The 27,320-nt window shown below is 42.5% G+C and overlaps 2 protein-coding genes and 1 long non-coding RNA gene across 7 annotated transcripts; 1 reads left to right on the top strand and 2 right to left on the bottom strand.

Moving 5' to 3' along the window:
* Nucleotides 1-343: 343 nt before the first annotated feature.
* On the bottom strand, nucleotides 344-11,660 carry LOC100282664 (uncharacterized). 5 transcript variants are annotated; one of them, XM_035964803.1, is made up of 12 exons: nucleotides 11,589-11,660; nucleotides 11,150-11,495; nucleotides 10,605-10,675; nucleotides 10,415-10,481; nucleotides 9,505-9,712; nucleotides 8,218-8,387; nucleotides 8,040-8,117; nucleotides 4,648-4,780; nucleotides 4,481-4,572; nucleotides 3,168-3,224; nucleotides 915-986; nucleotides 398-837 (listed from the first exon to the last, which is right to left on the bottom strand). In XM_035964803.1, exons 3-12 carry the CDS (start codon nucleotides 10,664-10,666, stop codon nucleotides 805-807), a joined length of 972 nt encoding a protein of 323 aa, XP_035820696.1. In that variant the 5' UTR covers nucleotides 10,667-10,675; nucleotides 11,150-11,495; nucleotides 11,589-11,660; the 3' UTR covers nucleotides 398-804. The 5 variants fall into 5 exon arrangements, 4 of the variants coding, with proteins under 4 accessions (NP_001399085.1, NP_001149044.1, XP_035820696.1 ...); NM_001412156.1 differs by lacking the exon at nucleotides 11,589-11,660 and having other exon boundaries at nucleotides 344-837; nucleotides 11,150-11,513; XM_008669763.2 differs by lacking the exon at nucleotides 11,589-11,660 and having other exon boundaries at nucleotides 497-837; nucleotides 10,605-10,684; nucleotides 11,150-11,229.
* Nucleotides 11,661-11,901: 241 nt separating this feature from the next.
* Nucleotides 11,902-13,169, top strand: LOC103648247 (uncharacterized). The gene is made up of 2 exons (XR_563345.2): nucleotides 11,902-12,658; nucleotides 12,744-13,169. It is a non-coding gene; the product is annotated as an uncharacterized lncRNA (long non-coding RNA).
* LOC100381505 (ATP-dependent DNA helicase 2 subunit KU70) lies at nucleotides 13,069-23,999 on the bottom strand. Its single transcript, NM_001320881.1, has 19 exons — nucleotides 23,765-23,999; nucleotides 23,541-23,618; nucleotides 23,249-23,365; nucleotides 21,877-21,991; nucleotides 20,866-20,971; nucleotides 20,451-20,568; nucleotides 20,277-20,360; nucleotides 20,149-20,207; nucleotides 18,596-18,729; nucleotides 18,461-18,504; nucleotides 17,237-17,313; nucleotides 16,581-16,728; nucleotides 15,624-15,685; nucleotides 15,173-15,233; nucleotides 14,979-15,071; nucleotides 14,795-14,912; nucleotides 14,161-14,263; nucleotides 13,736-13,928; nucleotides 13,069-13,449 (listed from the first exon to the last, which is right to left on the bottom strand). Exons 1-19 carry the CDS (start codon nucleotides 23,825-23,827, stop codon nucleotides 13,336-13,338), a joined length of 1,887 nt encoding a protein of 628 aa, NP_001307810.1. The 5' UTR covers nucleotides 23,828-23,999; the 3' UTR covers nucleotides 13,069-13,335.
* Nucleotides 24,000-27,320: the final 3,321 nt, after the last annotated feature.

Genomic DNA, 27,320 nt, shown 5'->3' on the forward strand with positions numbered 1-27,320 from the left:
ACACGATCTAAACCGGATGTGGTGAGATGAGATGAGGTTTTTTTATCATTTTTCTTCTATGCTCGTGAAATCAGAGATAGTGAGAAATAAGGCATTGTATTATATATGGCTAAATAAGTCATGTCTAACAGATTGATCCGAGACATGGCCCATTTAACAATACCATGGCCCGGCAAAATAACCATACCACCTTCACGGTCTATAGTGATTATATATATTTTTAAAAAAAATGATTGATATATATATAGCTATAATCTCTATCTTGTATGTAACCTAATATTTAAAATATCTATCCAGTATAAAACATAAACAATGCCATGGATTGGCAGCGGGAGGACCGTGGTTCGAGCGTAACTCAGCCGAAGCTTATAAAACAATACACCATCAAGCTTATAAAAAAATGAATGCGGCTGCTCGACATAACTCAGCCGATGCTGTACCGTGACCGTGAGTGGTCATGTGATTCAACCAAGCCTCAACTCCCTACTACATCATGTGATCCAAGAACAACACATTTATTAATGCCAAAAAAGATCAGACTCAGACATCTCATGGCAAAAACAAACTACTTGCACCAAGATGCAGGCAGCAGGCTCTCCGGTTGCAAAGGCGATGTGTCATGGAACTGATACGCCGAGAGATTTCAGGCTAGTAAATATGTAAAAGCAACGCGAATTTACATTAAAATTCAATGGCATGGATTTAACCGGTTCCGAGCCTTCGCTCCCAAAACTGAACGGAAGTAAGCTTCCCACAACAGAAGTCATTAGCCAAATGGAAAACAACAACATTTGCCAATTCCCTTCAGAAACGCGAGTCCCCCTCGTTCTTCAGGCTCTGCGAGGATGGTATGAATCAATGGTCGATAAGATAGTATATGAGAAAACGACAGCTATTTTGCAAGGAGTACAAACCAGTCTTTTGAAAGATCCACCGTGTACCAACTTCTTCAACTTCTCAGCATCAGACTTCGCCCGGTCCAACGCCTGCAATACAAGGCAGGTCAGGAAAACATTGCATGGTGCAGTAGCAATCATGATTTCAATTAGTTTCTCTCATTTAAGTTATTTCCTGGCCATTTTGTTTCAGATCATTGTATCCATGCATTAGAAGATACTGAATTTATGTTATCCTTTCCAATTCCTGCCCTATGAGTAGCTTCCATCAGACCACTGTCATATGCTTACGGTAAACTGGCACCTGTTGCTAAAAACAACTCATCCTGAAAGGATACTAAGAGTTACTATTTATGAATGAACTATGTAAGATTAGTGTAGATATTGAAGTACTAAATTCCTCCAATCACAAATATAAGTCTAAGTTTGTCCTAGGTCAATCTTTTTTAAAAAATTTCTCTAGAAATATTTATAAAATATATTCCTGTCTCTATCCTGAAATATAAGGCATCAAGCATTCATAATTTGTCCAAAATTATAAGAGATTATAGGTGAAATACCACCGCCTCCACCCACACATACAAAAACATTCTAGTTTAAAAAGGCAGCATTAATGCCTATAACCAACTCAAATATGGTAATCCCAATCTCTCTCTACAATTAAAAGAGGATTATATGCGTCATTTACTTTATCTCACAAACTGTCAATTCCTAGGATACCCTATTTTCTCAAGGGATCATCTTAAATGAAAAGAGCTATTATAATATGGGGGCACTAGGCCCGAATATATACAGCGATACAGGATAGAGACCCCCTATACAACAAGGATTCTATATATGAGGACGAACGCGATAAGGACACATGCATAGCCATCCAACACCTCCCCTCGAACTCAAGGTGGATCATCATCAAACACAGTTTGGAGAGATAAAACCTATGCTGAGATCTGGTCTACACCTTTGTGAAAAAATAAACCAACTAAAGCTCTGAAGTCACATAGCGAAGATCAATCATGTTGCATAATCCAGCTGGGTTTATTCGTTTCCTTCTTAGTTGATTGGTTGGTTTCATCTCTTAGCTATTTGATAGCTGATTGATTAGTTTTTTCTTAGCTGGTTGATCATTGATTAGTTCCCTTTCTTAGCTAATTGATAGCTGATGGATAGTTTCCTTTTGACCCTTTGTAATTGTGTGTATCATAGTGGTGTAGTTTGGCAACGCCAAAAAAACTCACTAAAGCGGTGGAGCCTTAGTTAGCCTAAACCTGACCAAGGCTGAGTTGATGGCACATGTTGTGTCGCGGCCCCAACTCTCTGGTAGTCGAAGCTCGAGCGACAATCGGGCAGAAATCGTGAGCATGATGTGGTGGCAGCATAACGGGTATTGGGCTCATGAATGTCGCAAGAAGATGGACGAACAGACCCAGACTGATCACACCAGGGAGGAGCCCACTGAAGGGACGTTGATTTTGGGCCCTGCCTCCATGGCCCAAATTGAAGAGGTGAGCAAAAGGGGGCACCAGTGCATCCATATTCCCCAAATCCATCAACCGTCGGCGAATATCGCATCACTTGGAGCTAGAGATGGACTCACCTCCAGATCGAGGACGGAGGCAGCACACGGTGGGTGTTCGGCGAGGAGCCAGAGCATGTGGCGCTCGTAGCTCTGGCGTCCGCCAATAGGGGTGGTAATGGATCGCGATCCAAATGCTTCTTCACAAAATGGTAGGGTACTAAATAAATTTTAGTTCAAAAATGAATAGAAATAGAGCCCGATCCTAATCCGATCCGGTCCTTAAATCTTATAGTGTAAAATTTAGAGCCCATTGTCACCCCTATCCGCCAATGACACCAGGTCGCCTCCCACGAAGACAGCCCCACTCTGGCGTCGGAGATCCACCTCGACGAGAACCAAATGTTTGTTCATCTCGAGAGATCCTTACACCAGCGCAACAAACCACAATACGGAGGAGCACATGACCTTCTATGAGCTCGACACCAGCGGCTGCGGGACCGTACGGTTCGACGACGGCTCCATGGTTGATAGCAATAGGTGCTAGTTGGCGTCTACTTCATTGCCCCGTTGATAGCAAACATCGCTAGCCTAGGGTAGATCGATAAGGACGGTTGTACGGTCCTAGTTAACAACGACGTTCCTGGGATCTAAGACCAATGCTGATGGTTGTTGGTCAAGTTGCAGTGTTCAACAATCATATGAAGTACAAGATCTCTAGAATGACCTGATCCAATAAAAGAATGTTTCAAGTCTACCTGGATCAGCGACTCAACCCTGCGCCTCATCCTGGTATGCATGAATCCTTCAGAACACTGATACAAGAAACCATGGCAATTGAGAACTTGCAAAATTATAAGTAACAAATTAGTGTAAAACTAATATCAAAAGTTCATAGAAGGCTAATAGTTACTATGACAGAAATTGCTTCCAAAAGAAAATAAAAATCATAAGAGACAACAATAACAACGAAGGTATCGGTTTGTTTATATTAATAATATAAGTAATGTGTTGACACATGATAATCTATCGGTTTGTTTATATTAATAATATAAGTAATGTGTTGACACATGATAATGTATGCTCCTCTGCATATCAGTAGTAGTGCAAGATGGAGTTGTTAGAACAAAGATTTTAGACTGATTGATTTACATATTTGGGGTTTGTATGTTGGGACTTGGGTTTGCACATAGAACACAATAAGAGCCGATGCTAGTCCAGAGATGCAGAGTATTGAATGCTTACTAGTAAGCAGCCAAGAACCAATACAAAGCACAAGCAACATAAATGTCAAATGTTCCCAAATATAGTGTTGTACAAACATTGAGATGGCTATGTATGGTTAGAAACTACTCCCAATTTCTCCCAAGATAGCCATCTGCAAGTACAGATTGATCCAGGAGTAGGTTGTATCACCACTCAAGCCAGCTGTTAATATGGGTTATGGGTCAAAGAAGAGTCCTTTGGTTCTATTATTCTGAATCAGAAGCTAGTGTACGCTGTGAAAATACACTGCACCCCAAAATTTCCTTTCTCTGCTCCCATCTGTAACAAATTTTCCCAGATTATTTGCCCAAATCCCAGGACTTCTCCAAAAAAATTGTATTTTGGGTATATTCGAGGCATGGTAAGAATGTCACATATTACTTGGCACTAGTCAAATACACGTGCATGTGCATTGTTATGGCTTCTATATATCATATAGATAGACTTTCTTTTAATAAAACATAAAAATATGTGTGTTATGTTGGTAAGGTTGGTGTGGTTGTAGAGTCAACAACCAAATTTCAAACCTCAGTTATGTACAATTTTACCTTATTTTTGCATAAAGTAGGAAGGGTGACGCACAACGACCGTGGAAACCAGGAAACCGGTGCTTTATAGAGTAGAGATAAACAACGATAATGTCATTTGAAGCAAACAAATCAATTCAGTTTCAGTCAAATCCAGCCATCCATATGAAATGTTCTGATTCGCCATGATTAGTGAATTCCCAGATATTCAAGGGAAGTTGCTGGTAGTAACTCAGTAATTCCATATAAACAAATGGCACCAGATTAAAGGGCCTTACCTTTACATGATAGCTTACATAAGCATGAAATGTCAACAAATTCCAAACTGTTCTATCTAGCTTTTTACCCTCAACATGCCGAGGGTAAACAACTGCACAAATTAAAAGACTGTGAGGCAAAATAGTTTCATGGAGGAACAAGGGACACTAGGAAAAGCGCAAATTACCGAAAGTAACAAAGCCAGCATTTGCATTTAGTGCATCAGCAGATACTCCTTTTAACTCAAGAGGTGGTACCGGAGACCACATACAAGAAGGAACATTATTAAGTGCAGCTGTTCGTCTTGCCTCCACAAATTCCTAAATTTAAACAAGAAGCAAGCAAGATGTTCACATCGATTGTGTCATAATGAAAGGGACCTCAGCAGAATAGTAATGCCAAGGCTTTAGCAGGGTAGCTATGCCAACAAAAAAGTTTTTTTTCTCAAACACATAGGATAACTACATTTCATTAATAAAAACACCTAAACACTACGCACCCCCTTCATCCATCCCAACCTACCCCACACAAACCACTAGGCCCACATGGACACCACACACGTTGAAAGATCAGAACAGAAGCACCATTGCAGTTCACTTTGGTGGTTTAGGGGTGCATGATTTGGTGCGGTTGGGATGGGCTTTGCGTATTCGCTGGCTGTGGTTGTGGAAGACCGATGTCACAAAGCCTTGGGCCAGGCTTCCTATTCAGATCCCAAGACAAGCTCGTGCTTTGTTTCATATGGCAGTGAATGTTCACATTGGTAATGGAGAGTCCACAAAATTTTGGTCAGACAGATGGCTACAAGAAAAAAGTGTTGCTGAGCTAGCCCCTGACCTTTTCAGAGTGATCCCAAAGAAAGTATCAAAAAAGAGTACAGTGAGTCAGGCTTTCCTTAACAGGAGTTGAGTTACAGATATCCAGGGCGCTCTTACTGTAAGAGTGCTGATCGATTACCTCCGCATTTGTGATATGGTTGAAGGCATTGTGCTGCAGCCAGAAATCCCAGATCAATATTCCTGATAGCTCTCCTCTTCTAGATGCTACAGCAGTAAATCGGCTTATAATACTATGTTGTTAGTTCCATACCATTCTCTCCTTGGAAACGGATTTGGAAGAATTGGGCACCAGCAAATTGATTTTTTTTGTCTGGCCAGCCATCAATAGTTGTTGCTGGACTTCAGAGTTCGGATCGCCTGGTGAAGTGAGTGCTACCACATCAGCCGGCCTGCCCCTTCAGTGATCCAGACGTGAATCAATTAACCATATCCTCTGCGTGTGTGCTTACAAGGGAGGTTTGGACCTGGGTGCTACAAAGATTGCAGCTCCCTGACAAGGTGCCTCTAGGTTCGGCTAGTCGCTTCAACTCTTGGTGGTTCTGTGCCTACGGAACTTTGCCTAAGGAGCTCCAGAAGGATTTTAACTCCTCGGTCGGTTCTCCAGGATCTCCTCTTGAGGTCCCTGGCCCCTACCCCTTAGGTGCTGCCTGATCGGGATCATTTTGTCTGGTCATGATCGTGTAGTTTCTGTTTTGTAGTGGTTTGATTTCTTTTTACTCTGAGTGGTCCTTAACAATTCGGGGGTGTACCCTTTTTCCTACCTTAATAAAATGACACGCATCTCTCGTGCATGGTTTGAGAGAAAAAGACACTGCCACAACACTCATGGCAGGGAGGCCTAAACAAGAGATATGACCAAATTCCTAAGGTCCACAGCCTCAGCAGTGCACCAGGCAGCCCCTGCATCAATCACCATCCTGACCAGTGACCACCACATCTACAGAAGTACTATTGCTGAACACTGAACACATAATCATTGCAATGTTCCCATAGTTCCTCTGTCAACAAGGATGATGAGGGTGTTGAGTCCTTTCCTAGATTGTTTGTCAACTCTTTAATCACTTTGCACCACTAGTTACAGAACGGGAGAGAGTCTAACAGAGGGATCAAAGCCTGCAGCTCAAGTTCATGCGTAAAAGATGAACTGCACATCTTGCAAAAACGCATGAAGTTAAGAAATTCTGGATTGTTCCTCATCCTGATCACAAAAGGGGCAGGATCTTGGGTGTGGCAAGATTCCTTTCTCAAGCCTATTTGCAGTCCAACATCTGTTGAGGTCTGCTACCCATATGAAGCACTTACAATGGTGAAGAGCCCAATATTTGCAAATGCTTTTCCAAGGCACAAATCTGATAGAACCAGTGTTCTAAATCGCCGGAGATCATGCTTAGCGGCAACATCTCCAACCAGCTATGACAGACAATCGCCCATATTACAGCCGCTACGACGTACGTAACAGATAGTCACTCCACCCAGGCTACTGGGCCACCTCTTCAGGCCTCCTTCTCGTCCACACATCTGGAACAACACTGTCCACACATTTCACACTTCTCTGTTTTGTCCAACTCGTGTCACCTTCACACCGTACTCTCTGCAATGCAGCCTCACCTTTGCATTGCCGCCGGAGCCCAGAGAGGATGTTGCTCCCTCGATCCTGCTCACTCACGCGGACGTGCTTGGGGAGCACCGTGACATCATGACCATGGCGCGTCAGTGCCGTAGGAACCCAACGCTCCCTCTGTTTCTCAAGCTAGAGCCGAGTGAACGCATCTGAGGAGCGTGATGACAGAAAGGTGCCAGATCGACGAGTGGAGGCAAGAGGCCAACACGCCACCGGTGGTCCGAATACCTCCCAAAACAGAGCCGCTGCTACTGTTACATGCAGACTGCAGAGGTAGCCATCCAGAATCAAGCAGCGGTGGACAGCGAGGAAGGTCTCGGCCAGCCCTGCAGATCTCCGACAGATAACGGGTAAGCAGCGCTAACTCATTCGCTGTTTAGTATATTTCTGCATACTAAATCGGGCTATTAGCGGTTAGCGCCTTGTGAACTTTCCTAGCGGCACACCCGTCCAGCCGCGATCTCCTGCTAGAGCAACCACTGTAGCCAGAGATTTAGAACCTTAAATACAACCCATGAAGTAAATAGTGCTGGTCTTGCACACCATCATGTAGATGAAAATTTTCCAAAAGATCCCATAATTTCAGATAATCATCAATGATGCGAACTGAGCAATCACACTTGACATCCCCAATCCATTGCCTATTTTTAAAAAGCTTGGCTCATTGTTCTTTGGCTGTGTGCACGACAAAGGACAAGGAGGATGAGATTGGGAGCTATTTCAGCCACCATTTTGCCTTGCACCCAACGATCCGTCCAGAATTTGGTTGTTGTCCCATCACAGGGCCATATTAAACATGGCTTTCGCATTTGGATGAATCTGCACATGGAGTCCCGCCCAAGGCTTGAGTAGGATTGGTCTTTTGGAGCTAAAACCAACAGATACAGAACTATAGAAGCGCCCAGCAGAAAGTAAGAGTTTTATTTGAGCATAGAAAACTCCTTAATTGATGAGTTGCTGCAATAAATACATTGCAGCATGAATTGTTAGCATTATGATAGATTAAATTGGCCTTTAGTGTCAAATGCAGTTGGTACGATAAACATAAAAGACAAAAGACCATGAAGAACAATAGGCCAGGAAGCTGATGAAAGAGACAAAAGGAAGAATCCAAAATACCTGCAGGAAGGAAGTTGCTAAAACAATATCAATGGAGTCCTGGAATCTCATTGGATACACAATAGTAACTTTATCTGCCTGAAGAAACAACACAGTGAATCCCATTTGTTGCAAATGATAGAATTAGTATGGCACACTTAAGTGATATAATTTGATATTGATGTCCCTAAAGTTATACCTGGGGAGCAAGGAAAAATGATTCATTAGGGCGGTGAACAAGAGCAACAAGGTTGTTAACATTAGGTGCAACTGTCTTTGAGGCTAAATGTTTCAGCAGGAGCTTCAGTGGTGCACCCAACACAACCTCTCTAATAGATGCAATTTGTGTCAAGATAGTATTCCTTTGCTCTGAAATATAGAAAAGAAACAAATGGTTAGAAGCTACAAATACAGAGAACATGACTCATATAGAAAAATGATCACATTTCAGGAGATGGCTATGGCTTTGGCAGACTTATCCTGAAGAGAATACAAGGGCTTAAATGTAGAAGTGATGGATGAAAATAGAAATATAAAACTCCCACATCATCATCAAATAAATGTAATGAAATGAATGTCAATAAAAACCTAGTATGGTGACCTAAAAAGTAAAAAACACAACACTTCAGCAGTGCAGAGCCAGCTTTATTCCAATAAACAGCAAAATATTTTAGTTTAACTGCAATAATAAATTAAGAATAACAATTGATGAAAAAATAAGATAATTGGGATGACATTGTGCAACAAATCCAAAGATGCAATCAACTTTAAATAAACTCGACCTATGGTGGGTAAAACAGCAATCAAACATTGCATTAAGAAGACCTCATGCAACTCGAGAAAACCGCTGAATCCATGTCTCACCCATACACAGTGACACCGTAGCCTATGTGAGAATGACCACAATCAGAGCCGGACCTTAGACCTATGTTTTGGCACGGGACGGATAGGAAGATTTTGGTAACCCCAACCTAAAAATTCACCCCCACAGGGAGTCGAACTTAGGACCTGAGAGTTACTCAAGCCACATAACCAACTCAGCTAGATACCCTTTATCTCAACTTTAAATAAAACATCTAGAAAATTAAATAAGAACAAACTGGATAGATCTATTTGGAGCTCTTTATTCCCCTTTTTCCCTTTGAGGTGAGAGTTACTTAATCTAGTCAAAAACAATTGAATCAATCCAAATTTTAGACAACTAACCACATGGTACATTCGCATGACATTAGAAGCATCTACTCATATACAGAGGAAGATGTTTCCAACTAAATAGCAATGAAATTTTTGACAATCAATAGCATCTAAAGACACACAAGCCATCAACAAGTTTGAAAATATTGTTCAGCCAGACAGCAATAACCTTGGAAATGTTACGCCACATTGAAATTCACTATCAGATAAACAAGATACAAGGAAGCATCTTCCAATTTGATCATGCAGCACAACAAGACAATTAATAACCTTGAGAAGGGAACTCTAGAACCTTCATCTAGCGGAAGTTTTGTCAAATTTATCTTCATTGTGAGATCAAACCCGTCCTTTGGAGGATCAAGAATCTGCACAACTGGCCCATATGCTGCTTTTATAGCTTCAATGGCACCTAGTGGTAGCCCATCATACAGAATCGCTTCAGGAGGTGGCAGAGGCAAAGCAACTGACAACACCATTACCTTTGGATTCCTCATAGAAAACTGAAACCAAAGACCAGATTCATTAGAATTGTAATGTTGAGCATGAGGCAGCTTCCACATCCAAGAACTTGAAAATTAGATGAAAATCTGCTTAAAGTAGAACAATATCGACCTATAAATTTTAACACACTTTCAGCTGAGATAGCAATGCTCAAACACTAACAAGTCCATATTTGTTGTATTACGAAATACAGAAGAAACCTTTACTTGCACCACAAGTGCTTGTCACTAATTATATGGTTAGTATGTAATGTTATGGCAGCCATTCAGTATATGGAAGAACTCAAGAAGCAAGAAGGTTACAGGCTGACAGCATTTTATTCATTGCTCTTGTTACTGTTCTTGTGAACAAAGAGGTAATTTGGGGTTAAAAGGGACATGCTATCAAATGGCACATACCAAACTGGGAAGAATAGACCCAATTAACTACTGAGTACTGACTATCGTTATATATTGAGTTATATTATGCAGGATTAAAACTGCAAACTGTATATATATTTTTGGACCTAACCATCGAGTGGATAGCCACCTTAGGATCAACTGTTTAATTTGTACCAAAACCAACTTCCAAAAGTTAGCTACCCCAAGAATATGACACTGATTAGGATTGATGCCAAAATGTGTCAAGCCATTGCCGCCATGGTGGTATACATATACCATCCTTTTGACACAAATCTATGCGACAGTATAGAACTTACTTACCTGGATATGATACCGGACATCATCGAACTCTACCGTGTGACAGTCAATGTCCATGCCCTTCTCGCCACTGCATCGCCCAACGTCATATGAAATGAAATTACATGGGATTATTGCAAACAATCATGCTACCAGAAGCAAGATGTGGTTATGTTCTCTCTAGGTGGAAGCAGGGTGGCAGCAAGCAATATACCTGAGAACACGGTCTTGCAGGATCTGGAGCAGGAACCTCGATGGGGACTGGAGCAGTATCATCTTGCAGTGCTTTCCTCCCCGGAAGCGGTAAAACGTTAAAACGTTATGAACTAACTTTTTAACATTTAAACGTTTAAACGAACGTTGAACGTCTTTTCAGACTTGACATAGAATTTGGCTTGGCTGCTGGTCTTGTGGAGTGGCCACAGACGTGAGACGCAGCGCAGAGGCCGACGGTCTGCGGCCCAGTGGGAAGTGGCTGGGACCCCTCACTCCCAGCCGCAGAGGTGATTCACTGTGAGGGGCAGCAAGGGCAGCGGATGGATCTGGGCCGTTGAGGGCAGCGGCAACAAGTGGATGCGGCGGCGCACTGGAGCTTGGCCGGGCAAGTGGATGCAGCGGCAGCAAGTGGGCACTGGAGCTTGGCCGTGCAGCGCGGCGCAGTGGGCACTGGGCAGTGGCCTGTGGCACGGCGGCGCACTAGCCTGTGGGCGGACTGGCGGAGGGAAGAGGGAGGAGGGAGGAGAGGGGCCGGCTGCGTACCTGGGGGCAGGAGGGCGGTCGCACTGTCGCAGGCGCGGCTGGGCGGACAGGAGATCTCCAGCGCTGGCTGAGTGAGGACGCGCGGTCTGCGGTCGCAGGCGCGGCTGGGCGGCCTCCAGCGCTGGCTGAGGACGCGCTGGTTGGAAGCGAAAGCGAGTACCTAAAGCCCAGGAAGTCACCTGCTCAAGCAGACAGAAGAGGACACCTGCTCAAGCAGGAGGGCGTCGCCGCGCTGGGGACCGAAGAGGGGGCGCCAGTCGCCGGCCGTGTGATGTGCTCTGGTCTAGGGTTCCTCGATGGCGTCCGTGCGTGCTGCGTGGTGGCGCTCTGCTGCTCTCGTCTCAATCTTCATGTGCGTCCATACATGTTTAGTGGGCTGCAGCGGGCCAAAACGAATGGTAACAAAAAAAAACCGATGTAGACCAAAATTGAAAATTACCAAACACAGGCAAACTGATCGTCTGTGTTATGATCGAACGACTAATCACGATTAACTGCTGCAGTGCTGCTTATCGAGTGCGCAATAGCGATCAGTCGATTAATCGTCGTTGTTGCTGCTGCTTATCAGAGAGATAGATACACGGGGAAGAAACATTTGGTTAAGGATTTTTTTTATTTTTCTTAAACAGGCACCGCTTGCATTTAAGAAATAAAATCTCCGTCCGACCTTGTTCAGTTGCACAGGTATCGGAGGAAATTAAATCTCTTTATATTTAATTTTGATCATAAAATGATTTAATTCTCTCCAATACCTTTCGATCCCCTCTCCTAATCGAATAAGGCCTCCGTGGGTGCGGAGGCAGACGACGTGGCTTCATGCCTACCATTCACGCCGACAAAAATTTTAGGATGCGAATAAGGAGAGGTAGCTTTTAATAGAAGAGATTCTACGATGGCACAAAAACGCAGGCGCCGTCGCCGACATCCGCCCGATGCGTTGAGATATGCGGCAATGTTCGTTCTCCACTCCAACCCATAGGGGTTCAACATTTGTTCAAAATCCCAACAAGGTCCTAGTGATCAGAAAACATCCAAGACGAGGAAATGCGGTGGAAGATGTGGGACAGTACCTGTTGGAAGCAAAATGACGAGCACACGCTCAATATGCGGCGAGGGGAGGCAGCCGGGAAGACAAGCGCTGTGAAGGAGGCCGGAACAACAATTCTAGGCCATTGCCTATCCTTGCCTACCCTGCACGTCTACAAAAATTCTAGGCCACAAGTTAAGTCTGGTAATCATACATGTCATGTATGTCAGCTAGGCAAACATGTTAGGTTTGCCATTTCCACATGTTTGCCATTTCCTCGATCTACAAACATTTTGTTGTTTCCTTTTCAATTAGTTCATTGTGATGTATGAACCTCGCATGTTGTCAGTAATTCTGGTTACAAGTTTTATCTTGTGCTCATGGATGATTTCCCTGATTTTACCTGGACATTTCCTTTGGGACATAAAAATCTTGACGGTGGCATGTACATCAATTGGATGTTAAGAACGCATTCTTGCATGGTGATCTGTCTAAACGTGTTTATGCTTTTCAATCATCCGGCTTCAATGACAAGGATTTCCCTAATCATGTTTGTCTCCTTCACAGGTCTTTATATGGATTAAAACAGGCACCACGTGTATGGTACCAGCGATTTGCTAGTGAGCTGCTGAATCTTGGGTTCCGTTCCACACGTTCGGACTCTAGATCATGGTGTTGGTGTTCATATTAAAGCCTCCAGGACCAATGATCTCGCATATTCAGATACGGACAAGGCTGGCTACCCTATAGATGACAAGGATTGCCCAACACATGACTTCATCAGCTTCTCCTGTCTCCAAGCTCATTTGAAGCCAAAGCCATTTCGCAGCATGCAACAGTACCCTGAGCATAAAACCTGAAACAGCAAGTAGCCATGCTAAAGAGGGCCTATGCTTTAACATACCTTATGCAGTTATGCTCCATATTGTGGGTCTAAGTATCCAGAATTACATTATGTTTCATGTTGACAATGACAAGCAGATGATACCACAAGACGAAACTTAACACAGGTTACATTGGCAACTGGTGCTGTCCTGTCGCTATACAAAAAATCGGCACGTAGCCTGCACGGGGGAGGATTACGGTCCACAAGGATCCGCGAGACAGCACTACAGATGTCAGTCGGGTCTCAGGAAACTAACAGTTCGGATACCCGGCTTCACTTACCCAGGTGAGTCAAGATCCTGCTGATAAGTACATCTTTCTTACCAGAAACCGGGAGATCATGCGCGGTCAGGTAGGATCTCAATTCCACCGTGGTCATTTCCTTCAGCTGCAAATGACAGCCTCGGAATTCAGAAAACAATTATAGTAACCAAACAATCTTGTAGAACATGCCAATGATTATTGGCAATTGCAGAAACTTCAACTAATTCATTGGCATATTTCATCTACAAGTGAGATGCTGAATTCTAGTTTCATGTATACTCGGGAGACATCTCTAATTAACTTGAGCTTGATGGTTAAGAAGAATTTTAGGGCATTTAGTGTCTGCAGAATAAACCCACCGCCTCCCCATTTAGGGATATGGATCTTGCTAAAAGGATATGATTACTCACTTTTCCATTGTCTGCAAGTTCTGCCCAATCATAAGCAGCACTTATCTGCGCAGCTGCATCAGTGACCTCCTTCCGCTTTTTTGAAGCATTACCACGGGAAGCTTTCCCTGCTGCCGCTTCTGCCTCCTCTTGGTCATAATTTTCACCATAGACTGAAGTCTTGAATTCCTCAATAGCATTGGCTACCCCTGGCCTGAGATAAGAATAGCAAGGAACATCCCGCACAAACCATAAATAACGTAAAGAGATAACTATTGCAAATTGCTTTTATATAACCAACAGGAATTCAGCTTGTTCAAGAATTCAATAAGTTATGCTTCCATCTCTCTGTGCCTTGGAAAAGTATCATCACCAACTAGATTCTCTTTCAAAGAAAAAATAACTATATAATTTAGCATGCATAAATAGACAAGCAAAAGAAGTACTTAGACAAGCCTTCTTCGTCAGGCAGGGTCTCATCCTTTATATCAGGCATCTCATCTTCGCCTAAAGCTAAGGCCTCCAAGATCCCATAGTGTCTTTGCAAAGCTGTTGATTTTGGACAACAGAAGCCGTATCAGAGCATGTACATATGACTGGATATTGTGTAATTACATAAGTGATTCAGAAGTGAATAAAATGCTTGTAATAATATACAGCAATGACATTTTAGCCCAAGTAACATCGCATGTGCAACAAGTACGTTTCAAATATTGAGCATTTTTATGTAATCCGCTCAAAAAAAGAGCCTGCAATAGTTCCCCTGATCTTCATTAGAGCAGCAACTGGTAAATGTAAATACTTTTCAAAGCTATGGATCATGTTCATAGTGGAGCCTATACTAAAGCAGATGTTGTGGGCTTACAGTTGACCCTGACTCTGTAGGTAAATTTCTGAAAAAAGATTATGTCCAGGTTAAGACTTTTTCAATCACTTATGGCAATTCGAGAGGACACAAGTCATTCTTGTTCTTCATTTTCCACTCAGCTTTAATATGAACTAATAAGATAGGGTCAAATGCAGGAGTCAAAAAGATAGCTTAAGAGTATCATTGCCAATAACGACTTCATAGCTATTTACCTGGGTTAGCAAATTGGCATGCAGAGAAATTTATCAGATCAATACGTTTGAATATGTTCGAAGCTTTCTTGATTTGTTCATCTGTTGCACGCGGTGCATCATCAGAAGTCACATGAACCTGCAAACCAAGCAAGAAAATTAGCTTACAGAGATCGTAAAGTTGAAATACAACGTTAGTCCTTACTTCTTCAGGATATCTAATATCATCGGAGTATGGAAGATAGATCATGTGCATGCCAGGCGGTTCAAACTGACGACCAGACGAAGTAACCTCTTCCTTTATTGACCAATAGACCAGAGTTGATTTTGAAAAGCATGTTAGGATATATATACTGATATCAAAATGTTAAATAAACATGGTAGGACACAATCCCTCACTTGAGCAACAAGGGCTATGAGTTGTGGTCGAGTTGGATTCCCATAAAATGCAAGTGCAAACCTGAAACCATACACATGCTATATTTTACATAGATGATTGTTTAAGTAAGTTTATTTAGTTATGGATCACCTTGCCATGTTTGGCTCTCTTGCCTCAAGCCCTCTACTGGTCTAGCATAAAGTTTGGCTACCTTACCTTGCCCACCTAAGAGTTCCTTGACTTCGAGCGAGACAAAGGGGTGGTGATGTGATATGTTTTACTGTGTGTATTGCTATTGCATGATTCAAAGCTACTGCAAAAATGTCATATAAAAGCATAATAACAATTTACAATGCACTAAGATGATTCAGGACAGCTTTATCCACATCCAGAGTATTTAGTTTTCCTGATTCAGGATATTTTCCTTATACATTTGTGAAAAAGGCTGATGTGACAATAATAGTGCCTAACCTTCCAAGACGTAACATTGAGCTATGTAAAGCAACGAAAACACAGGTGCTTCCAAATATACGCTGCATCAGAGCATAAGGGTAAGTCAACTATCTGATAAATGCACAACAAAAGAAAAAATTACACATGGAAGCTCCAAGCAAGAGTAACCAAGAAAAGAAATAAACACACGTCACTTAGAATCCTATGGAAGAACCTCAAAGAAATTTCTCACCTAGAAAACTGCTTTAAGTTTGAACAATTTATTGAAGCATAGCCTTAGTTATATATTGTAATCAGGTCAGGAGCGGATCCCGCGTGGGTGCTGAAGTGCCCCCACTCCCCTCCACCCGGCTGGATTCCACGGAGTGAAGAGAGAGGAATGTGAAAAAAAGAAGAGGGAAAAGATGAAGAGGAAGTAGAAGAGGGGGGTGGAGGAAGAAGGGAGATGGAGCACCCCCTAGATATTAACACTACATCCACCCCTGAATTAGGTCTTGTGTCCCTAGCACATTCTTGTAGTTTTGGTATTGCAGCCCTCTTGTGCAGTAAACCATTGTTTGCCTAAACTGAGTTACAATTTATTTGCTACACTAGCAACATTCAGTAGAGTCCTCTATTGTCCTTATATTGCCAAAGAATTATTTTGGTTCAAATTAATAATAACTAGCATGATGAAGACGAAGTGATAACTCATTGTTGAAACAAAAGATGGAATTTTATATGAGAACAAAAATCACTAAAGTTGGTCTAGTATGCACCTAAATACTACATCAAGTTGGTACTGTGTTCACCTCCTTTTACAATGGAAGTATATATTCAAGAAGATTTTCTTTAATTATATTATCTGCCGACAGCTCAGAAGCAAGATAACATGGGAAAAATAACGACATTCTCAGCCTCCGAATTAAGTGGATAGCTGCAGTACAGCAGAAAACTACAGTTGGACGCTGACGCAATCCCAGAAGAACACAATACCTCATCACTCGGATAAATAAATGTCGATGGTCTTAAGTTATGGTAATCTTTCAAGCAATCCAATGGCTTGAAACCTATAAGGCGAAGATGATGGCTTGCAACCCTTTTAACCTCAGAGAGTTCACGTACAGAAAATTTGACAATTGTGCTGCACAAAAAAATGCATGAATGGATAGTGAAAGTGAAACTATATAACAGTGTAATCCAACAAAATGAAATCCATCAAAATAATAGTGCAGCCAAAACTATCTTGCAAGGCATGCATAGCAAAAATAAGCTTCATGGTCTTGCAATATACAATATACTTTCTAAAACATAAAAAAGGTGTTATCAATGCACAAGTGAGGGTAGTTTGCACTTTGCAACTTGGAAGTGGTTTCAGAGCAAGCCATGTCTGTGAATTCTCAGTGCTCCATAGGAATTCATTTCTTTCATCTGAAAACGTGCTCACATGCCAGCTTCCAAGGCTTATCTCAAAATAATGTTTAATAATGATTATGTTCTAAAAGGTGTTTGAATGATTTTTTTGTCCATCAGTGCAGTTATAATGATCCTCCTTTTCAACCACATTGATATAGACAGCAAGAACATCATACAAATCAACAGTAAACCATTACCCAGACATACATGACAGTGCCAGTGTTGTGTGTGCTTACTCATTGTACATCTGGAAACGTGTCTGTGCATCCTGAAGTAGAGCCCCAGTATCATTGCATATGAAAGACCTCTCAACCTGCATAAACATTCTAGTTATCATATCTTACATGTGGAAGAATCATAAAACTACCACAGGTCACTAAATGTAAGACTCAAACCCAACTTAACAATTGTATATGGCTGTGCATCCAAGCAATCATATGAATAGACTTTTGTGTCATGTTAAAAGTCTCTAGGCACTACAATAGTTCACAAAGAGAACTTTGAATTCTGGGCCAATTTCCTTTTTGGTGTAGTAGATGCCTCTTATCTCAGCGAGAATTAGCCTTACGTATTCAATCAGATCACTGATAAACTTCAGCTCCAAAATCATGTATTCATGTGGCTTAGCTATTCCCAGTCTCGTCCCACTGGATACTAATATATGTGCCTGTAGATTTTCAGTTTGGTTGGTACTGGTTTCTCAGTTTTTGCATGTTATTATCTTGTTGTGAAAGAAACATGGATCCAGTTTTTTTAAGAAAGATCACAAAAACGTACTGTAGAGTGTCCCAGCACTTGCAACTTTGCAAGTTCAGATAATATATATTATACTGTAGAATAATAATAAATAAAATAATTACAGGTATTCTTTCCATTCCTTTATTGACGTGTATAAAGTATGGGTGGTTATTTTCAGCAATTCTATTCCCATGTCTGTGATAAGTGATAAACGGTGAGAAGCTCATGATTCAACCAGAATAAATCCATTTTGCAGCAGGGAGACTGGGACACTAAAAGCCATAGAGACATTAACATAAGAGAGTGCACCTGCAACATAAAGCCTCTAAGGCAATTTTGACCAATGCTGTTCAATGCTTCGGTAAGCACTAATGCAATATTTGAAGGCAAAAAAGGACCACCAAAACCTATCAAGGGTAATCCCCCCTCCCCCTCAGGTTACAAGGTAATGCCATTCATAATATCGGTTTCCGAACAACCTGATATATATTTGTATAACCAATGTTCCTATAATGTCAAAAATCTCAAAACAAGAATATTAGGCCAGAAGTATGGATGGTCATTATGGTATGTGTTGATGTGACCAGTGAGGTGGTTCACAACTTTTTCTATGTATGAACTAACAACTTCTTTCATGAAAGATAGTAAACAAAAGTAATTGTTCACGGGTCAAAGTTTAATCAAAGAAAAGGCAGCATGGAACTGATTTTAATCATACTCACCTTTAATGGGAGGTTACTTAGTGAATCAAGCCATGTGATTGTCCCTATAAAATAATCAGTGTATAATTAGATGTTTCAAGTTTCAACACCAATTGTTTGTAATAAAGCATGAAATAAACCAAAGTCAGAGCATGCCTGTAGTAGTAGGACGGACCAGCGCATATGTATTGACTTCTATGCACACATCATTGGTAATCGCAAATGAAAGAGTTTTGATTCTGCGCTTCTTCATTATCCGTTTTCTCAGTTGATTAGTCATATCCTCTAGCCTTTAAAAACATAAATAAAAAAATTGTGGGTTCCTCAGTGGATTAGTCATTTCCTGTAGCCTTTAAGGACATCAATAAAAAAATGTCAAAGAGAGGGAATTTAAACTAAAACGTCCATTCAGACAAAATACAAACTTCCCAAATGATCAGAGATCAACAGACCAGAAGTATACCAAAGCATAAAAGACCAAGCAAGACACAAACTATCGTGGTTTCGGAAACCGGGGACACGGTAGAATTTGTGTTCGGTAGGAGGGGCTAGCACGGATTCACTCCAAATGGTGAATGAAGAGACTCAAACAGAAAGGCTTATACTGGTTCAAACTCGCGCCCTACGTCCAGTGTAGTGATGATTGTTGTATTGCATAATATAACTTCAAATACATGGATAACTGCATTTTTTTCTCACACAGAGGATAGCTGCATATTTTTACATTAAGAAGATGAGAAAAGGGGAGGGGGTAAGGAGTCCCTACGAAAGCAGACCCTGCCCATACACAAAAAAAACTATAACAGACTCACAAAACTTTGTGCAAAACTGCCATCCATGACAGATTTTTTGATAGAGATCAAGGACAGGTCTACATGGGATACTGCTATAAAGCTGTGGTGCATAGTGGTTTGTGAAAGGGCCTCTAGCGTAATGTTTAAGGCTTCCGAGTAGCACCTCAAGGTTCCGGGTTCGATCCCCCTCGGGAGCGAATTTTGGGCTTGGTTAAAAAAACTCGTTGTGCCCCACCCGCTCCTGGGTTACGTCCTGCGCGCCACCCTCCGGATGGGCCGTTGAGTGGGCGGTGACAGCCCGCTAGTGATGGGGGGCCAGGGTTCGAGGATTTTCTCAGCCGTGACCATGTTTCGGTCTCTTCTTAATATAATACCGGGAGGGTGGTCTTTCCCTCCCCGGCCAAGTTTTTTTTGTGTGGTTGGTGTTTATTACCAGTGCATAGAGGGGTGGGTGTGTTCAATTAATTGCAAAACTCTTGCCCTCTGTTCAAAGAAGAAAAGACAAGTCCAAATAGAAATAAAAGAGAGGCAACTGTGATTTTATATAAATTAGATGGTTAGTTCATTTTGATGCAATGGAGTGGCATGAAAATGAACTAATTTCTAACTTTTTAAAATTAGAGTGGCATATTTCTAATTAACCCTTTTATAAAACTTGTTGGGCCTGTTTGGTTGTGCCTCCAGGTTGAGTTGCTTGGACAGGCAGCAACCTAGGCCGTCGATTTTGAGCACCTAGCTGGCACCCTGCCTGCGAGGTCGTACTCAGAACAGCCCCACTATCTCCAATCAATCATAACTCAAGTGTGAATGTCTTATTTATTTGTGCTAGTAGATTGTAAGAATAAAGTACCATTAAATAAACACCATCTAAATCTGAAAAATACATAAGTAATATCGATGTTTCAAGAATAGTACTTATCACCAGCAGATGGCAAATATTCGGTCATCTCATCTCCATCCAGACCAATCAAATCCTGGGCAATTGAAATTGTTCAGCAGTTAGCACATAGAGAAAAGGAAAAAAAACAATTATGGAGACTTACTGCATAAAACAGGGACATGTTGAACTGGTCATCAGGCGGGCTCAGTGGAAGAAGTTCAATAGACAGGCCAAGATCTTGTGCATCCTGGAGAAAAAAAAGTATTGTTATGGTAAAAAAAGGACAAAAACATTTTGAGATGTGCTGGCAGCATGCAGTTTTAAATAGAAGAATTGCCTTTGCACGTTGAAGTGTTGTCCTAATCATATCAGTTTTCACTGCTCCTGTAATAGTACCAAAAGGATCATCTTCATTGGTGAATATAAGAATTCGTTTACTCACGGTCTTCACAGATCTGAAAAGTTTCAAGTACGGAACATGGAATGACTACTTCAGACAGGCATTAAGTGGTGCAATTGAAGGAAGACAAACCACTACTTGCATGCTACATTCACTTTATCAAACAAATAGCTTACACAAACTGATGTGGTCTAGTTTGCATAACGTTTACAAATTTTAGCTTCAACGAAAGGTTGGTGTACAAAGGCGATATAACATGCCAATAGGCAATAGCCCATCCAAACAGCAATTTGTTATTGGATGCAAATCACACGACACTGCTCAAAGCCCAAAAGAAGGAAAGTAGTCATACCCCTTGCGCAACAGCGCCTGAGCAACCCAAAGAGCATTATACAGGGTATTCTCCCGAGATCCAGCTGTTATTCCATATCGACTTCCAATGGTGCTCATAAAAGAATCTGTGATTAGTCGAAACAAGGTTTATAACCAGAAAAGAAAACAGGATTGCTGACTTTTCCCCATATACATAGATATCTATTTGAATTCACCAATACAGGCCAAAACAAAATTTATATCTATATATCTTATAAAGTAATCCACTAAATATCTATCTCTCCATACAAACCATCCACGTTTGCAGCCCGCTACCATGCAATTATGAAAGCTATCTCTCCATAAAATCTATCCACATTAGCAAGCCACAACACCTATTAACATGCATTTAGTTGTCCACATCAGCGAGCCACATCATACATTCATTTATGATAATTTACCCCTCCATGCAAGCTTTCCGTACTAATAAGTCACATAAGGCAATAACTATAGACCACCCCATTTTCATTCCAAACCATCTGCAATTCCCACAGCAATGTACGAGGTATCCTTCTAGTAAACAAGAAAACATTATGAGTATGATAATCTAGCAAGTATATACTATTACACGCTATACTGCATAGAATTTGAGGACATGAAACCAGCCTGATAAAAAGCTATAATGAGATTTGAGATTTATCCTTTAATTAAGTATGTCTTATTTTTAGGCATGTGAAGTTTTACGCACGAGCTACGAACTAAACTTACAACATAAAAGGTGGTAAACTTTTTTGTACTTAAGTAGGTCGAACTTGGAACTTTGGAAGCAATTTTAGAAACATGGGGAAAACAGGGAGACCCAAACCAAGACACTTGTAAGACGAAGCTAGCATCAGTGCACCCAAATGAAATCAAGGATTCTACTGGACAATAAATAATTTTAGACAAAAATAATATCCATGAACCACATTCTACTGAAAAAGTTGAGCATGCATATCCCTTAAACTTTGACCATGTGTCACCAAGGAACAATCCATATAGTGGGTATTACCTTCTATCAAAGAAAAATCCTTGATGAGTTTTGCAGTAGGTCTATCAAGTTGCTCTCTGTCTCCGACATTATAAACATAAACACCGGCTGAGTCCTGTAAATTCTTCTTCTCTTTCTGCGAGTTGTGAGCAAAGCAGATCAAGCAATTGGGCACTATGCTTAGCACTATCTGTGCAATTGTTCTACTAATTAAATGCTATCAATGCAAAGTTCATGAATAGTGCAAGGGAGTAAGGGACTTAAGCAGGCAAAGATGAATATTTTTTGAGAAATGACTAATAACTAATAGTCATACAAAAACGACAGTTGCATAGTCAGCTCATTATTTCACATTTAAGAAAATAAGCAAAATACTGCAACTCATCTACATCTATAATTCTATATTACAGAGAATGTCTTCAAGTTCCTGACTCTGATCCTCATTTTTTACTGGATGCAGAAACACTTAAACTGTATTCTTTAGCCTTCAAGTTCGTTCCTTATTCATCAAGCTTAGTACCTTAGTGCACTCTAGCAGCAAACGATAAGTAATGTTGAGCCCACTGAGATACATGCAGTGAAGCTTTCGGGCTTGTTTGGGACAAAGGGTAATGGAGGGGATTGAGGGGGCTATAATCCCTCACTATTCAAAATTAAGTAGTAGGGGATTCTAGCCCCCTCAATCCACTCCATTACCTTTGATCCCAAACAAGCCCTTCAAGTTTTGCTTATTGATGTTTTCTGTTGATATTTAATTGCGATCTAAAACTGTGTTTAGATTCGCCTCACAACACACTGTATTAATATCATGTTTTCTAGGTTTATAAATAAAGTCACAGCGAAAAGGCATCTAGCTGAGTTGGTTAGGTGGTCTAAGTAGCACTCGTTCTGGGTTCGACTCCCCGTGGGAGCGAATTTTCAGGTTGTGGTTCAAAAATCTCCTGGCCTGTCCTACGCGAAAGCACGGGTCTAAGACCTGGCCCCGGTCACAGTCATTTTCACATGGGCTACAGTGCCGTTGTGTATGGGATGGGGCATGGGTTCGGAGGGTTTCTGGACCTGCATGACTGCATGAGAAGGTCTTCTTCTTAATATAATGTTGTGGGGGCAGCTCACCCCCATTGGACAAATTTTTTTATAATGTTACAATAGAAACCAGTGGTCAAACTTGTGTTATGAGCTTATGGCCCTTTTGGATAACATTTTGGTGTTCAATATCAAATTGTTTGTGACAGGTGGTAGTAATGATATATTGAGTAAAACTGGAAATGTGCAACATAGAGTTCTAACATAATACAAAGAAGAGTTGGATAACATTTTGTACAAAGAAGAGTTCTAACATAGAACTGGAAATGTGACAGGTGTATGCTTACTGATGTGAGAAAGAGCTTACAGTGTTAAAGAAACATATTGCGACTTCATCATAAGATCTACCAATAATTTGTGTCTTCAGAGACTCTGTGATGCAGTTAACAATGGTATGGAAATGTGTCTCCTGCTTTTCATTGTCCTGAAAAGAAATTTTACGTTGTTATTTAGTAGCAAAAATCTAGAACAAACTTAATGATGCAACTTCACAGGTCTTAATTTCCCAATAGAGACATAAAAAATTGATACCCAGATAAAGAGACATAAAAATGGTACCCAGATTGTCGAATTAAGTGGCTAGAGTACTTGTGCCTCACCTGGGTGGTGGCAGGGGTGAACATTTTGGGCGAGGCGTCGACAAGGTAGACAACCATCTCCTTGTTCGCCTCCCTCTCCTGGTTCCCCGAGAAAGCAATCCAGCACCCGCGAAAAATGCAGTGCCGCGGCATGGTCAAATACTCAAATTAGTTTTTTTCTTCAAAACACTGATCCAATAGAAGGAGAATATGGAGAGAGGACGCAGCTAAGAGCCGGTACGAACCTGGACACTGTCTTCGTCTTCATCGCTGTCGTCGCGGAAGATCCCCTCTGGGTCCAGGTCCATGGCGCCGAGGTCGGGAACTGGAGGTCTGGAAGGTTCTAGAAACTAACAAGGGTTTAAGGTAGGTTTGAGACAGCAAAGGGGCGCAGGGCGTGGGAAGGTCCTAGAAACTAGCTAGGGTTTAAGACAGGTATGAGACAGCAAAGGGGCGCAGGGCGTGGGAAGGTTCTAGAAACTCGCTACCGTGGCGCCGTTTTTTTTGTGGGAAACCACGGCTCTACGGCGCTGCTGCCACGAACGAAGCCAGCCGAACAACTTGACGGAAGCGAAACCCAGCCGAGTCTACGGCGTGGGCCAGAATCGGTAATTAATTTTAGTTTAAAATTAATAGATATAGGGTCCAGTCCTAATTTAATCTGATTCATATTACCATCAATATGGGCAGGTGACTTGCACCCATAGCAAAGCGGCACCACAGCGGATTCCAAGAGGGAACACACTTTACACGCGGATGGATTTCATAAAATCTTTGGGGTCACTGACGTGCGGGACTAAACCACGGCTGATCCTACACATCAGTGAATGGATGTTGCGGTAGTGAAACTGATTCCCACTTTTACACTCGGATGCAACGCTCGCCAACGCGCCTACGCTCGCTGGCTTGCAATTGCAATCCAACAGCAGCAGCCCTGTTTGAATGGTTTCCCTCACGCTCGCTGCGATCTCTAGCAGATTTTTTATCACATCCCCTGTTTCGACTTCTATTTTAAATCCTACTCTCATGGAGTCAGCCCCACGTCAAGCATTGTGCAGTCTATCAGCGCTAGAGGAAGTCACCAAGGCCATCATCAATTCGTTGTTGCAGAAGGTTGCTAGGCGTGGCCCCTCATCAACAAGATCCTTCCATGTGCTTTCAAAATGGGTTCAAAGTTTACAAATATACAAGTCTTGTTTCTTTCAACCATGTTAAGTTTCAGTTGTCTTCATATATAAAATATTTTACATGAATATATATATATATATATATATATATATATATATATATATATATATATATATATGATTTGAAACATCTACTTAAATGACTAAATTAACTAATATATATTACTGCCTGTTCGACATTGTTACTAAATGTTATACATATTACTGATGCGGTAGTTACTGACAATACATATATATATTACCGTGTTAAAAGTAGCCATATTGTACTGACTGTATAATAAGATCATAACAAAAAATTGTTTGCTGAAAAAAAACTATTATGATGTTACTGATGTTAACAGATAAATAAAAAATCATCATATCATCACTCCTCATTGATGATCTTTTTTAAAAAGGAGTGATGCAGATTATGAATCACTTGAAAAAAATGTATCCATAATCCAGTACTACCATGACCATAAATACATTGAGAGAAACTGCAGGAAAAAATCAACAGCAATTTGGGTGCCGATGAATCAAAACCCCTATCGGTAACCAATCACAAAACCCCACTCCTCCGTAGTTTCTGATCTTCTGGTTACAGAATCACCACCACCAGATTTCCGCTCTGTCTAGTCCAAATACAAAACCCTAGCAGAAAACGTGATGAATCTCCTCCCCCGCCGCGCGGCGATTCGGGGCGTCAGTTATGATCGCTAGGGAAAGGATTTCGAAAACAGGGGGCGCAGCGGAAAACCTAGGCTGTAAAAAATGTGTCCACTTTTTTGCTGGGTATATGCGCTCGGATGGGTTTGGTTCGGTGTGATCGGAGCAGTCGGGTGAAGCTTCACCCAGGGTGAGATTATACCTCGACCGGTGTCAGTGGGGGAGCAGGTGGGGCGACGACCGGCAACGGTGGATAAGTGGGTGGGGCGGCGGTGGTGGGGAGCAGGTGGGTGCAACGGCCAGACCTGCGGAGGAGCACGCGGGGGCGGTGGAAGGTGCGGGTGGCAGAGCAGGCGAGGGCAATGGCCGGTGCGGGTGGGCAGGAGGAGCAGGGGCGGCGGCCGGAGTCGAACGCGTCCACTGGCGGCGCAGCGATGATTTTGGCCTTGTCTCTCGGTCTCGGACGCGGGCATGGGTTACCTAAAAATCACTAACTCCAATCGGATGTTCGGTTACAGGCGATTAGTTCCCAAGTGGATCATATCCAGAGAGGGACTGAGTGGATCCCTTTATTTCACTCAATCCTCAATCCCTTCAGAGATTTCATAGGAGATTTATGGTTTAATTTCTATCTCAAAAAGTCTATTCGATTAATCCCTGTCACATGCACATACATCTAAGCTCTTATGCAAAGGAGTATATGACATAGAAAGCCCTATACATAACAATGTCTTTACAACGAACAACTCATAGATTGCATAAGCATGCAAAATAAAAGGCATTAGCAGCATTCATAACAATGTCTTTGCACACATACAAGAAAGGATAGAAACTTGTAGATTGCATAAGCATTCAAAATAAAAGGCATTATCAACGTTCATAACAATGTCTTTGCACATATACAAGAAATGATAGGAGCCTGATGATACATGCCACCAAATGACTGAAGGACGACAACTAAACTGCCAATGCCAGTAAACTAGCCATCCTTGTAGTTCACATCCTACTTCCACGGTTCCAGCATGACTCACAAGAAGCCCAAAATGCATATTAGACCCTTGTCGGGGACCATAATTAGGGGTACCCTCAAGACGCCTAATTCTCAGCTGGTAACCCCCATCAGCATAAAGCTGCAGAGGCCTGATGGGTGCGATTAAGTCAGGGATCAGTCCATACGAGTGACTCGATCACGCTTCACCCGAGCCTAGCCTCGGACTCGGGCAGCCGCCCTCGAGGGACTTCCGTCTCGCCCGAGGCCCCCCTTTTAACGGCGGACACATCTCCGGCTCGCCCGAGGCCTTGGCTTCGCTAAGAAGCAACCCTGACTAAATCGCCGCACCGACTGACCAAGTTGCAGGAGCATTTAACGCAAAGGTGGCCTGACACCTCTATCCTGACGCGCGCCCCCCGGCAGAGCCAAAGTGACCGCCGTCACTCCGCCGCTCCACTGACCGGTCAGACAGAAGGACAGCGCCGCCTGCGCCACTCCGACTGCAGTGCCACTCGGCAGAGTGAGTCTGACAGGCAGTCAGGCCTCGCCAAGGGCGCCATAGGGAACTCCGCTCCGCCCGACCTCAGGGCTCGGACTCAGGCTAAGACCCGGAAGACGGCGAACTCCGCTCCGCCCGACCTCAGGGCTCGGACTCAGGCTAAGACCCGGAAGACGGCGAACTCCGCTCCACCCGACCCCAGGGCTCGGACTCGGGCTAAGACCCGGAAGACGGCGAACTCCGCTCCGCCCGACCCCAGGGCTCGGACTCGGGCTAAGACCCGGAAGACGGCGAACTCCGCTCCGCCCGACCCCGGGGCTCGGACTCGGGCTAAGACCCGGAAGACGGCGAACTCCGCTCCGCCCGACCCCAGGGCTCGGACTCGGGCTAAGACCCGGAAGACGGCGAACTCCGCTCCGCCCGACCCCAGGGCTCGGACTCGGGCTAAGACCCGGAAGACGGCGAACTCCGCTCCGCCC

This window comes from Zea mays, chromosome 2 (genome assembly GCF_902167145.1).
Source record: "Zea mays cultivar B73 chromosome 2, Zm-B73-REFERENCE-NAM-5.0, whole genome shotgun sequence".
Taxonomy (NCBI): Eukaryota; Viridiplantae; Streptophyta; class Magnoliopsida; order Poales; family Poaceae; genus Zea; species Zea mays.